This window comes from Grampus griseus, assembly GCF_964374135.1.
Source record: "Grampus griseus genome assembly, chromosome: X".
Taxonomy (NCBI): domain Eukaryota; kingdom Metazoa; phylum Chordata; class Mammalia; order Artiodactyla; family Delphinidae; genus Grampus; species Grampus griseus.
The window spans coordinates 105,993,005-106,008,120 of NC_138999.1; the positions used below are offsets into that span (position 1 = coordinate 105,993,005).

Consider the following 15,116-nt stretch of genomic DNA (forward strand, 5'->3'; position numbering starts at 1 on the left):
ACAAATTAGCATAGTTGCCAAAATTTGCTGCAGCTATTATTCCTGAGTAATAAACTACCCCCAAAACTTATGACATAGCAGGGACATGATGTCTGGTGCTTCCGCTAGGAATACTCAAAGGCTAGTGACTGGAATCATACGGAGGCATCTTCACTTACAGATGTATCTGATACTGGCTGTCAGCTGGGACCTCAGTGGGATTGTCTGCCAGGACCACCTTACACATGTCCTTTCCATGTGGCTATTTGGCTTTCTCACAGCATGTGACTGGGCTCCAAGAGCAAGTGTCTCAAGAGACAAGAACTCTGGAAGCTGCCATTTTCTTAAGGCCAGGAATTGGCATAGCATAATTTCCATCATATTCTATGGACCAAGCAATCACAGGGCACAGGTTCAAAGGAATGGGACATCATCCCCCACCTGTTAATGTGAGGAGTGTCAAAGATTTGGGGGCCATATTTTAATTTTATTTATTTTTTTAGGGGCCATATTGTTAAATTGCCACATGGATTAATGGTTTTAGTACTTTTTGTCCAATAATATAAATGCATAAACTCATAACTTATAACTTAAACTTGTAACTTAGATTTGGACTTGATTGGTCATATAGTCCCAACATCCCAGTCTGTGGAGAAATCTCTCTTACAGTGTCCCTGACCAGTTAAAATAGTTAGGGCTTGATAGCAAGTTAAAATAAAATTTCCTTTTTTTAAATAGAAAAGTTATCAAATTAAAAGATGTATTCCCTGCATGCCACTATAAATTTTAAAGCGTTCTGAACCTCTAACTCACCTGGTCTACACAGTTAACCTCCTAAGTGGCCTGTTTGCTTACTAGTCTTCATATTCTTTTTTTTTTTAACATCTTTATTGGGGTATAATTGCTTTACAATGGTGTGTTAGTTTCTGCTTTATAACAAAGTGAATCAGTTATACATATACATATGTTCCCATATCTCTTCCCTCTTGCGTCACCCTCCCTATCCCACCCCTCCAGGCAGTCACAAAGCACCGAGCCGATATCCCTGTGCCATGCGGCTGCTTCCCACTAGCTATCTACCTTACGTTTGTGAGTGTGTGTATGTCCATGACTCTCTCTTTCCCTGTCACAGCTCACCCTTCCCCCTCCCCATATCCTCAAGTCCGTTCTCCAGTAGGTCTGTGTCTTTATTCCTGTCTTACCCCTAGGTTCTTCATGACATTTTTTTTCTTCTTAAATTCCATATATATGTGTTAGCATACGATATTTGTCTTTCTCTTTCTGACTTACTTCACTCTGTATGACAGACTCTAGGTCTATCCACCTCATTACAAATAGCTCAATTTCGTTTCTTTTTATGGCTGAGTAATATTCCATTGTATATATGTGCCACATCTTCTTTATCCATTCATCCGATGATGGGCACTTAGGTTGTTTCCATCTCCGGGCTATTGTAAATAGAGGTGCAGTGAAGATTTTGGTACATGACTCTTTTTGAATTTCGGTTTTCTCAGGGTATATGCCCAGTAGTGGGATTGCTGGGTCATATGGTAGTTCTATTTGTAGTTTTTTAAGGAACCTCCATACTGTTCTCCATAGTGGCTGAACCAATTCACATTCCCACCAGCAGTGCAAGAGTGTTCCCTTTTCTCCACACCCTCTCCAGCATTTATTGTTTCTAGATTTTTTGATGATGGCCATTCTGACTAGTCTTCATATTCTTAAGTCCACCCTCTACACTACCACTACATACTTTGTCTAAAACATGTAACTACCACATTGCTTCCCTGTCACCTTAGCACAGCTTATAAGACTTTGCATAAATTGATACCTGCCTCTTTATTCAGCCTTACCTTTTGCCGTCTACTCCAGGAGTACTAAACTCTTAGTTTGAACCATATGAAATTACTATTTTTGCAGGTCAAAAATTGCTGAATATCAGTAAATTAGTATGGTTCAGTCATTGTTTCATGCCTCGGTGCTTTTGCTTATGTCCTCCCCCCTGCCTAGGACACTTCACAGTCCACACAGTATCTACTCTAGTCAGAAGTAACTTCTGAGTAGCTGGCTCTGATCCCTCTCATTGTTCTCATTCTACCTGTGCTTCCGTCTGTTTTAGCACTTACCACACTGTGTTATAATTGCCTGTGTTTTCTTTTTCCACAACTAGGCTATAAGGGCATGGCAGGGACTGCACCTTACATACCTTTGTATCCTTCTGTTCCAAGCTCTAGCATGTGGAGAGCAAACAGATGATTTTTGACCTGAACACATTGTATCAGACACTTGGTTAATCAAAATTAGTGACTGAACTTCATTGCTGTTAATTTTCTTTCTCAGCTGAAGAAAGCAGTAGTAGTGACAGTATGTGGCTAAGCAGAGAACAAACACTGCACACCCCAGTTATGATGCAGACACCACAACTCACCTCAACAATTATGAGAGAGCCTAAAAGATTACGACCTGAGGACAGTTTCATGAGTGTCTATCCAATGCAGACTGAACATCATCAAACTCCTCTTGATTATAAGTAAGTACATTTGATCATTTTCTGTACTATAACTTTATTAATTACATAGAAAAAAGTTAAGTTAAAAGAAGAATAAAATTCTCCTTGAAGCACGCAGGTAACATGGATGTTAGCTCAAAGACAACAAGAGGAAGCAAGGCAACAGCAGGAGAGAGCAGCAATGAGCTATGTTAAACTGCGAACTAATCTTCAGCATGCCATGTAAGTGAGAGTGCCTTATTGTCTGAGTACAGGAAGTTCACTAATTCATTTTAACATATTTTAATGTGTGCCTTATCTAAAGATTTCAGCAAACTCTCTAGAGTAACTAAGCTGAAATAATCAAGGAACTAAAAATTGGTCTTTCCAACAGAAAATAAAAACTTAAAGTTAAATATTGACTAGTTAGCTAAAGGACTGATCATAGGTTGATCTGTTGGAAAAGTTTAAATATGAATCCTTGTTTATTTTGGTACACAGAACTATAGCTAAAAATTCAGTTTTGTTACATCTTAATTGATCCCTACCTTAGTTCAGGCCCTCATCTCTCACCTGAACTATTATATTAGCTTTCTAACTCGTTTTCTTCCCTCAAATCTCCCATTTATCCTCTCACCAACCCCTTCCCTCACTCCCCTTACCACCACTCCATCATTCACACTGCCATCAAGAATTGCTGTTCTAGAATAAAAATCTGATAATGTAACTCTTTTTCTTAAAACCTTTCCATGGATCCCCATTGCCTGCAAGATACAGTTCAAACTCCTTAGCTCATGGCATGCAAGATCTTTCTAAATATGGCCCCTGCCTATATTTTAGTATCATATCCTACTCCCTGGCAACTGGTAAAATCATCATAAAAGAACAAGCTCAGGTGTCACCTTATGTGAAGCTGTGGTGTCATCTACGCTCCCACAACACTGTGTATACTCCTATTTCTTATAGCACTTACACATTGTATTGTAATTTGTTTTATGAATTTGTCCCTTTCTCTAGACTGTGAGCTCCTTAAGGGCAGGGACCTCTTTCTTTCTTTCTCTTTTTTTAATTGAAGTATACTTGATGTACAATATTATATAAGTTACAGGTGTACAATTTAGTGATTCACAGGTTTTAAGGTTATACTCCATTTATAGTTATTATAAAATATTGGCATTTCCCTGTGTTGTACAATATATCCTTGTAGCTTGTTTTATACATAATAGTTTGTACCATTTAATAGGGACTACTTTTGTTTCCTGTTAGTGCTCAGCACATTAAAAAGTACTAAGTAAAAAAAAAAAGTACTAAGTAAATGTTCATTAATGAATAAATGTCCAATGCTAAGAAAAATTAGTTTAATTTTCAAATACTTTGTTTTTACTGGAATCTGTATGAGAGTTTTATAAATCTTTATTAGCTTTGGCTCCAAAAGAAATGGCATATAAGTAGTCCTTAGATGACTGGTACAAAGGGGGAAGATCTGATGATTCTGATTAAGTTTTTTAGTTTGAAAGCTTTGTATTTGTAACATAATGTGGTATATGTTTTAATGCTGGGAGATAATAATTGTTACCTTTTTTAAATTTATATTTTGTTTCATTTTATTGGTTTTTGAGTGATGAGAATTTTACCTATATTTCTTAAGAAATGATCATTTACCACATGAGTGGTAGTCTACTTAAATTCACATTAGTTATCTGTAGTGGTGTTAAGAACCTCTACAGACAAGGTGTACTTTATCACATCTATAGATTCTGATCCGAGTATGTCTAATATGTTCATTCTCTATACTATCTCTTGATTCTGTCCCCTATTCTGTTTCTATAGCCACATTCCCTTTAATATATGTTCTTATTTCACGCTGAATTCAACAAGTGATTTCTTAGCTTCTGATCAGTCACCAGTCCAAACACTTCAGAATTCTGCTATGCAATCATTTGGTCCTTAATGTCTCCCCTGAAAACTTTCCCACCAGTGCCCAAGATCTTCCACAGCATCTCATTACTCAGTACCATTTATCATTATTCTTTTGTTTGTAGATTGATTGATTAACTTTGTTTCTTCAAGTTTTATAGAGATAAAATTGACATACAGCACTGTATAAGTTTAAGATGTTCAGCTTAATGATATGACTTACATACATCCTGAAATGATTACTACAAGTTTAGTGAACATCCATCATCTCATATAGATACAATGTTTGTAGTTAGTTTTAATTCTTCTTAGAGATAAACTTCCTCAGGTGACTAAGAAATTATCCCAGTTAAATAATTATTACCAGAAGATCCTTTTGGGTGTTGTACCATAAGTGTTCTATTGCTTGAGACTTTAAAATATTTTTGTTTTACAACACTGGTTTTGTAATGGTATCTGCCCTATAACTGAAAATACTTCCAAATTCTCCCTCCCTCTCTCGTGCTCTCTCTCTCTCTCTCTCATAGTTTGTATCACATATATCTTTCTTATACTTCAAATGAAGTGCAGAATGAATTTCTGTTTTTCTATAATATATGGTCCCCAGAGCACACATATCCCCTTCACAGTTGCCTCCACCAAATATAGTAAAATTGTCATTTACTATCCAGAACTCTTGGGAAATAGGGACCATTGTCAGCATATTTGTCCAGGTAGTCTGGACTAGACATCACATCTTGCTATCTTTATCTTTTAAGACTCAACATGGTATTGTGTAAATTGTAAGCTAGCATTCAATAAATAATTGATTTTTGAGGTGGAATCTTTAAATGAGTGAGAAAAGAAGGAAATGTTAGCCAAACTGGGGAATAAGAAGTCACCCTCAATTTCACTATTATGTTGACTCTTTTATGCTGATCTGGGCTAATTTGTGAACTTGAAATTTGAGTTTTTTCCTTATAATAATGTGATAACAGAATTTTTATTCTTAATTTTTATTTTACTTTTCTATGTATGTCTCAGTTTTGAGTTTTATAGGATACAGAATGCAAGTTTCAGCATAGATGTTGCTCATTTCTTCCTGAAGGAGAATTAATCTCTTCTTTCAGTATATCTTTATATCACTAAAGGCATATTTCTCTTGAAATATTTATCACACTTTGTCATAATTAATTATCTCTGTTTCCCAGAGTAGACTGTGAGCTCCTTGAGGGCAGGAACCATGTCTTATTCATCTTTTATTTTGCATCCATAGGACACAGTAGAAGCCTGTCACATAGTAGGCACTGTGTGAATGAATGAGTGAGTGCCTGGTACATTTTAGGTACTGAGTGAGTGATGGGTAAAATTAACATTATATGTTCATGAAAATACATGTATTCTGAAAATGTCATTTCTTTGGTCTCTGTTTTATACTTGTTTATTAATTTATACCCTGCCTACTTTCAAAAAGGATTTGAGGTATCTTGTCTGTTCCCATGTGGGAAATTCTCATTGAACTTCTAAATGGGATATCAGAACTATCAAGCTAAATGTATTGAAGTAATATCGAATAAACATAACTCCTTAGCATTTTTAGACATTGGGGTTTTGACATCATTGATGACATGATCAATGCCTAATCAATCATTTTCCCTGACCTTTAATTCCATCATTTTCCATTACACTTGAATAGACAGAGCCACATAGTTGCTGCCAATATATTAATAGTCACAACTTTGGTTCAGATCTTGACCTTGTTTTGTATTTCTCTAGTCGGCGTGGTACAAGCCTAATGGAAGATGATGAAGAGCCAATTGTTGAAGATGTTATGATGTCCTCAGAAGGGAGGATTGAAGATCTTAATGAGGGGATGGATTTCGACACCATGGATATAGACTTGGTAAGATACAATGATTCTGTAGGATTTTCTATTTAGATTTTTTGGAAATTAAGTTGGATATTTACTAGAGGAGAGAAATACTTGCTATGAAAAGTAAGTTTTGCAAAATTCTTAAATAAAATAGTTGCCAGGAGTTTAGATACATGAGAAGGGATTGAGGAAGAGGGTGAAGTTGGTGGGGGTGTTAGGTCCTAATTTAAGATGATGAACTTTCAGATTAATTTAGGAATATATAGATTTAAAGGATTTATTTTGTTTAATAGTATACTAAGTATAATATCACCTTTAATTTGCCATCTTTTTACCATTATCAAAATAATACATTGTTAACATGATTTACCCTGTTATTGAGATCAACTGCCGTATCAGATAATAAAGTAAAATACTTAAACTTGGAAATTTAATATATATGAGGGTATATTCTTTGATAATTACATCATATATACAGTTAGGGCTTTATTGTATACAAAATGCTTGTACATATTTCATTTTGCCACACAGCTTATTCAACTTTGTGAGGTAGGTTGAAAGGCTTGAGGATATTGAAGCTTAGACAGCCTATCCAAGGAGACAAAGCTAGGAAGCAGTAAAGCTGAGATTCATTATAAGCCAGGTTTTCTGATTCTGTTTCTCAGTATACCTTGGTATATTCTCCTTAAAGGGAAGAAATAATTAAATATGGCTTCTCTTCAGAATAGCATAATTCGGTATCTTGAAAGGAAAGTTGAGAGAGACATTTTTAAAGTAAAACAAAAAAATTGGTTTTCCAGTTTTCATCTTTAAGAATAATTTTCCACGAACGAATTGGTTTTGCATGTTTAAACAGTCTGTAGTTCGAATATATAGCATTTGAAACATTGTAGGGTACAATTGCAATTACATGGACCATGTGAACACTTAATGATAATTTCAATATTTTCAGTTACTATTTGGCTTATTATAGGTATGACAATTGTCAACTAACTTCCTTTTTTCTCCCTTAGCCACCATCAAAGAACAGACGAGAGAGAACAGAACTGAAGCCTGATTTCTTTGATCCAGCTTCAATTATGGATGAATCAGTAGGTTTAATTTAAATATGCCTCAAGATTATAAAATCAAAAGTAATAGGCAGTCCCTAAGCCTGAGGTTGAAGAGCTGGGACAATACATTGAGAATGGATAAAAACAACTGGACAGGAGGAAAAGAGGCAGGCAGGAGGGATTTCGGGGTAGGGTTGGGGAGGAGTTATGCAGTGGTGGTAACAGATTCAAAGTAGCTTTGAATCCCTGGCCAACTGGGACATGATATGTTAAGGAATTTGGACTTTTCCTGTAGGCTTGAGTTACATATTGAAGGATTTTGAATGAGGGAGCGGCATGATCAGAATTGTGTTTCAGAAAGATTTCCTTGGATAGGATGAAAGAGAAGAAAAATAATCACAATAGTCATAATCATAATATGAAGGCATGGTGAAAAATAGAACTTGAACAGAGGCTTTGGTAATAAAGATAAGGGGATTGAGATAATTGGTTATTGTTAGGTATTGTCAATTGTGTTTCTTCTATCAGTCCCTGTTACCATGTTCTCCCTGAGAATGCCTTGGTTCAAATCTTATAGTTTCTCTCAGACACACCATGCTCTTTCATGACTCCATGACCTTGTAAAAGCTTTTCTTTCTGTCAGAATTGCCCCTTTCCTTTTACTCGTATTGAATTCTTTCTTCAGTAGTCAGTTTGGACATTACCTGCGGAGTTTTTCCTAACCTTTTTAGATAGATACTTTATTCTCAGTTCCCATAACACTTTGTATATACTTCTATTTTGATAACTACCAGATTGGTGTAGTGAAATAAGATATTACATTCCACTCAATAGACTGAACTCCAGGCAGTGATGATTTTATTCATTTTGAGTTTTGCCTAGCTTAGTAGGTATTTAGTTTTATTTGTCAAATTAATAAATCGGTTAAGTGCCCTTCTATCTCACTTTTAGGTGTCTACCCATTTATGCTCCTTCTTTCTAACACCTCCTGCCTCAGGTGACTGTTGTATCATCCTCTGAGGCCTGCCTTCTGTGCCCCTATCTCTGCCATTCTCTCCTTGCCCTCTTCTTGCCTCATAATCTGCTTTCAGATAGCTCTTGGAAGAATTTTGACAAACTAACTCATGCTAACATGTTTATATAAATAAGGCCAGCTATTTGAGCTAAAAGACAAATATTTCATAGATCAGCGGGTATAGAAATCTTTGGACAAGCCTTGGGATCCTTTAAACCAGTGTTTCTCAATCTCTAAGGTGCATATGAATCATCTGGAGATCTTATTAAAATGTAGGTTCTGCTTTAGTAGGTCCGAAGTGTGGCCTGACATTCTGCATCTCTAACAAGACCGTAATTTGAGTAACATAGGTGACCTAGGCCTACCCTTAAGTCTGTAGTTTAAGTGCCTATTGAAGTATGTGGTTTCCCTGATAATCTAGGAGTATGTATCTTCCAGTTCGTTAAATAAAACATTTAGGTAGTGATTGTGATGAGGAATAAAAGAGAATCTTTTCAAGCAGATATAATGAAATGCATTAATTCTGCAGTTTATCAAGTTGGAAATTGGTACTAAAATGAATAAGATGCTCCCCCTGCTCTCAGAGGGTTTGTATTCTAGTCCAACTGTACTATCACTTTGAGGTGAAAAGGGATGGAAGCTGGTATTTGAAAACTTATGTGCCTGACACTATGCTAGGCACGATTTAGTTTGATCTAATCAGCAACCTTGTAAGAAAGGTGGTGGGATCCCACTTTTACACTCAAGCAAACTTGGACTGAAGAGGTGGTTCAGTGACTTGCTCAGAGTTATACAACTTTAGTGTCAGAGTAGTAATTTGACCTGAGTTCCTTTTGATTTAAAAATCTCATGCTACCACTACTGTGGAAGAAATACCAAGAAAAATATTTTAGAAATTGGAATGATTAACTGTAGTCAAAATTGATGTGGGCAAAGATCTCCTTATTTTTTCATGTGTTCATCTAAAGTCAGGAAAACTGTAGGCATTTGTTTCCTTGGTCTCTTACTAGATTTGCAAAAAGGTGCCCTTCACTTCAGGTTACTACAGTAGTTGAACAGCAATGTAAATGTGTGTATATTTTTGACATTTAACATTTAGGGAAAACTATAATCTGAGTGAGGCCAGAGATAGGGACCTAATAATTATTTGTTATTTATAGAAAAATTTTGGCATTCTTGTGTTTATTGAATATGTTATAACTAAGGGGATAGTTCTGCTGCTTCTAAAATTGGGAAAATGAGCACATGCGTCTGTACCTGTAGTTTTATAGTATTACCACATGATGGCAGCAGTCACATAACTGAGTGCTCAATATCTTTAAAAGCACAGGTATCTTTAGACATCTTTAACCATGTATATATATTTAAGTTAATACTAGTTTGTTTTAAAATATACATTAAACTTTACCTCATTATCTCAACAATAACTTAAGAAGTGGAATAATAGAAATTTTTAAATGTAAAAATCTGCATTTGCTTTTCTGCAATAGCTTACATCTGTTTTTATTCAAGCCTGTGATAAATGAGTCATCAAAACAATAGTAAAATTGGGACTTTAAATCCTTTTATACTCAGTTCTAAGATTCTCTAATTTTAAGTGAAGTAACCCAAAGCATCCTACTATAGATACTAGCATCCTAGTATAGATACTAAATAAATCCTAAATGTGTTTTTTGTAACATGTTATCCATGTAATTCAGAAGTGGTAATAGGAAAACTCTGAGCAGATCAGTTTTGGGTTGCATATATACAACATTCTAGATTTATTATTTATTTAGTTTCATATTTGGAAACAGTGTCAACATTGGTTTATCCCATTGTGCCAGTGGTTGCTTTCTGCTACTAGTGGGCCAGTATTGTCTCAACACACCAAAGCTTGCTATTGGTACTTTTAAAGTATATGCTTAAGTGGTTATTAATGTTAACACCAGAAACAGGTGTAGCTTATGTTAGCACAGAAAGAGAATAAGTATCACTAATATCATTCTTCTGTGTTGAGACTCTTATTAGAATTATCTGTAGTATAAAATTGGTAAAAGAAGAGTTCGGTATAATTGAACTAATTTAACTGTTCTAATAGAAGAATCTACTTATAACCTAGACTGTACAAACACAGGAGAAAAGAAAAAAACCTGTTCAGGCCATTTCTAGGTAGGCACTTGGTTTGGAAAGAACTTGAGTTCACCTTCATGCCACACTCTACACTAAAATTGCTAATTAAGATTTTATCCTTTCATTCACCATTAGATCTTCCTTTACCCAGAGTCACAGAGTGTTATGGCTAGAAGGGATCTTTAAACATCACGTATCACCTAGGCCTCTTTGGTGGAAACATTCTAATCACCCAAACTCTGACTCTAACCAAAAAAGGAGAACCCTGAAACTTGGGTGGGGGCGGGCAAGGGGTGAGTAGTGGTGGTGGTTTTGGTGGATGACAGGTAAGAAATGGGGTACATTAATTCTCTATTGCTTTCATTACTGGGGATTCCAAACACTTTACTTGATAATTTACTACAATGAGCCTGCAATGAGATAGATATTTGTTTTCTGGTCTGAAAATACACAATTCCTTCAATTCAGATCAGAACAATTTGTGAGTTCTATGACTTTTGTTAAAGTGAGGTTTAATAATTTACAAGAGCCCTTTGTAATCTCAGTCTTAGCTCATTACCTCTGACTTTAATATCAGTTTTTTACTAGTTTATTATAGTATTTTAAAATATTACTTAATTGTCATAGTAAGTGCTGGAATTTTAATTGAAGAGCGTAACTTTTAGTATATACAACTGAAGGTTATATCTTATTCTTATTTAATGAACGAGAGGGAGTTGCTCCATTTATTACCTGCTATTACTTTTTTAAGTTAGTGACAAGTAATTATTAGATTTTACTTAACATTCTTTTCCCAACTGAAATGTAATGAAAAGCATCAATATAACTTTGTTTGCTCAGATTTTACCTTACTTATTTGATTTCTTAAAATTTGCAGTCCTGTTCATTCACCCAGAAAGCTTCCTATTTTCTACATATTTATATTGTTTTTGGATGTTTTTGGTCTGCATGTTCAAATGCCTTTTTAAAAACTATACCCACTTCACAGTGCAAATAACTGAGTTTGCCATACATCTTGTGCCAGAAGTGTATGTCAAGAAGCACATTCATTTGTTCATTCAACAAATGTCGGGTGCCTATGTTCAGGGCATTATCTAGGCATTAGGGGTGTGTATAAACATATAAATGAGACATGATCTTTGCTTTTAGTTATATTTGTGAGGTAAGTAGCATTGTGATTAGGCCTGATGTTATTTCATTATATGTTAATGGTAATTATAATTTTAGAATTATATATCTGAGAAGGGAATTTTTCAAAGTGGTTTTTAGCATGTTATTAAACTTAATATTACCAAGTATCAATGTAATATATTTTACAAAGAAATGAATGACAATTTTAACAAGATTTTTTTTCCTCTCTCTCATTAGGTTCTTGGGGTGTCAATGTTTTAATACCAGTACACAATTAAATCTGTGGTGAAGTCATTTTCTAAGTGGAAGAGGAAATTTTAAAATAAAGTGTGGTAGATACAGTGAAATTCTGTACAGATTTTTCTCTAAGGAGAATATGACGTGCTTATACTTACCAAGATCAAGTGCATTTGAGGGGCAGTTTTGTTTGCCTGAAAAAAGTAAAGGACAAGTAAACAATTTGATGATAAGCTACAGTTTTTCTTAGAAAGTAAATATTTTATTTATGCGCTGTTAGTTGGCTTTTGAATCAATTATTTCATGCTTTTTTTAAAGAAAATATAACAATCTGAAGAGGCATTTGGTACAGACATGAATCCTCTCACATTTATTTACTGGGTGTACTAAGTAATGATGACCTCTGCTGGATTTCTGTTTACATCCAAGAAACAAAGTTAAGGATGGATTTATTCCCCTACCCTGAAATTATAGGATAGAATTGTTTTTAGCATTCTAAATTTAAATGCTTGAAACATCAATCAACAAAGCTTTCTTTTAAAATATTGTAATTGTGGAGAAAAGTAAACTTATAAGCAGAACTTTTACAATTTTTTCATCTAAAATGTATTTTAAGATATTTTTAAAATCCAAGAGCTTCTCTATACTTTTCAGAAATACCCAGATGCAGTGAACTGCCAGAAGGTAACCAGTCTCAAACATGCTTATCCCATTATCAACCCTGAAAGTTTGCTTGTCCTTTAAGATAAAAATGTAATGTTGTGATATTCCTTCCAGTAGTGCCACTGTATTTTGTCTCCAAATAAAAGAAGCTTATTGTAGTATGTTTGCAGAAAAAATTCTAAACAAAAATTATACAGCTTATTAGAGTGTGGGAATAGGGATCTAAATTTTAAATAAAATTATATATATATATAAATTGGTGCTGATTTTATAATTGCGCAGTTTGTTTAGTTTTTTCTTACTTTTAAATTCCAACTTAAAATTATGAGGTTTCAGAAATATATTGAAAGTTTAACAATGTTTAAAAATAGAAAAGCATGAGTGTTCATGCTTTAAAATGATTTTTAAATTTGTATTTTATATTGTTTTATCTATCTGTCTTTGCAAGCAGTCTTCAGGTTAAAGATACTTCTAACAGGTTACAGTACATTTCCTCTGTATGTAAATTAGATGGGATAATAGAATTCATAACCCATAATATTCTTTGAAAGCTAAGCTTTAAACTTCATTTTATGTCCTTTCACAAATTAGTTTAAAACAGAAAGTGGCTACTTGCCATTTTGACATCAACTCATTTTGCGAGGCTTAGGCAGCTAGACATCGTTTAAAACAAAATATTAACTTATATTACATGTGTATCTATCTTTTGTCAGTCGTCTCTCAGTTCTTGAGGTATATTATTTTAATCATTCCATGCCTTAATATGCTTGCAATACAAGAATATCTTCAGATGGGTGAATACCAAAAGGCTTCCAGTTCTTAGAGTCAGAAATCAACAAGCATTGGGCTGTGGTAGCCAAAAACCATAGGTTAGCTAAAGATCATGATAAAATTCAATTATTTTATTAAATCATGGTTAATAACAAATGAAGTCAGACTTGTCTAACAGATTTTCCATCAACAAATATTGTTATGTGCAAAAAAGTATTGCCTATGTTGTTTTTCACACCACTGCATTTACTAGAACTGCTGAGAGGACTGTATATATGATTTTAAACCTAAGTTGATTTTTTTTCTCACTCTTGAAAGGAGTACTTCTTTGTGAAAGCAGTTCTTACAGCTTTGTTTTCAACCAGCTAAAAATGTTTTATATATTACTCTAACCTGTTGTCCTCCACATTCTATTGTCCTAATTGTACTGTTTTCTGATTTGTATTTATGTCTTGAGACAGTAACTTTTTGAATAAAAATAAACCTACAGTATGTTGTATGTTTTATCTTTTGTAATTGAAGGAGGAGGGTGGCTATAAATGGTTTAGAAAGTGTACCTGTTATATCTTTTAACATGTTTGGGTGGGAATAATTTATAGAAAACATTGCCATTTTATATTTTTAATAAATCATACTTTTTAAAAATGAGACTAAATCCCTAATTGGGTTATTACTTTAAAATAGAAACCTGTGACCATTATTACTTTAATTTTTATCTGGTATGAGTTAAACGCTCTTTAAAATATCTGCATTGTTCATCCAGGATACATTTGAGTGCCCGCTATGTGCTAAGGCATGTGTTAAGAGATCTAGCAGTGAACAAGATAGACAGGGTCCCTCCCTCGTAGATCTATTGTGGCAAACAAATAAGGAAAGACTCAAATAAAATAATTAAACTTGTAATAAGTGCTAGGAAGGAAACCAGCAGGGTGTGCTGAGCTAGAGAGTGAGAGAGAGAAAGAGTTTGTGTGTGTGTAAAACCTCCCTTCGATAAGGGACTGATGCTTGGAGGTGAGTGAAAGCCCATAATTGAAAAAGAATTTACTAACTGAATTCTTATTGAAAACTCTTAGTCTTCAACGTGTTAAGATTTGCATTGTACTCTTTAATTTTTTTAATTTTTTAAAAAATTTTTGGCTGTGCCACGCAGCTTGTGGGGTCTTAGTTCCCTGGCCAGGGATTGAACCCAGGCCATGGCAGTGAAAGCACCGAGTCCTAACCACTGGACCGCCAAGGAGTTCCCTGCATTGTACCCTTTTTTTCCCCCCAGCTTTATTGAAATGTAATTAACATATAACATTGTGTAAGTTTAAAGTGTACAACATGAATATTTGATACATGCATATATTGTGCAATTATTACCACAAAGATTAGTTAACACATCTACCACCTCATATAATTACCATTTTTTGTGTATATGGTGAGAACATTTAAGATCTACTCTCTTAGCAACATTCACATATACAATCCAGTATTATTAACTATAGTCACCACCCTTCATTGTACTCTTAAAAAATGATTTATATCAATGTAACACTGGCACACTGGTCGTTTAGGCTACTTTGTAGATATCATAAGCCCAGTCTTCTGCCATTCGTGATGTGGAGCTGAACATAATAAATGACAGCTAAAAGCTGGGCACTGTTTGGTTTACATGCAGTAACTTACTAATAAGGCTCATGACAACAGGTGAAACATGTTATTATCATCCCCCCCCTCCCCTACACCACCCCTGTCCCTCGACTTTTTTTTTTTAAATCAGGAGGCCGTGAGGAAAATGAAGCACAAAAAAGTTAAAACACCTTGGGCAAGGTTATATGGCTAGTAGGTGATGCGGTTGGCACTCAAGCCCAGACAGTCTGGCTGCATTAAGTCCTGGCAGTATTGAAACTATTTGAT

General features: G+C 34.7%; 1 protein-coding gene across 6 annotated transcripts in view; it reads left to right on the forward strand.

Annotated features, from left to right (window-relative positions):
- STAG2 (STAG2 cohesin complex component) overlaps positions 1 to 13,706 on the forward strand; it is a 116,159-nt gene extending 102,453 nt beyond the window's left edge. For 5 of the 6 annotated variants that reach the window (XM_082680696.1, XM_082680699.1, XM_082680698.1 and 2 more), the window contains 5 exons: positions 2,320 to 2,509; positions 2,600 to 2,710; positions 6,140 to 6,266; positions 7,250 to 7,327; positions 11,784 to 13,706. In XM_082680696.1, coding sequence (XP_082536822.1) covers positions 2,320 to 2,509; positions 2,600 to 2,710; positions 6,140 to 6,266; positions 7,250 to 7,327; positions 11,784 to 11,807 — 530 coding nt within the window. In that variant the 3' untranslated portion in view covers positions 11,808 to 13,706. The remainder of the gene's footprint in view (positions 1 to 2,319; positions 2,510 to 2,599; positions 2,711 to 6,139; positions 6,267 to 7,249; positions 7,328 to 11,783) is intronic. The other variant, XM_082680700.1, reaches the window with a different exon arrangement.
- Positions 13,707 to 15,116: the final 1,410 nt, after the last annotated feature.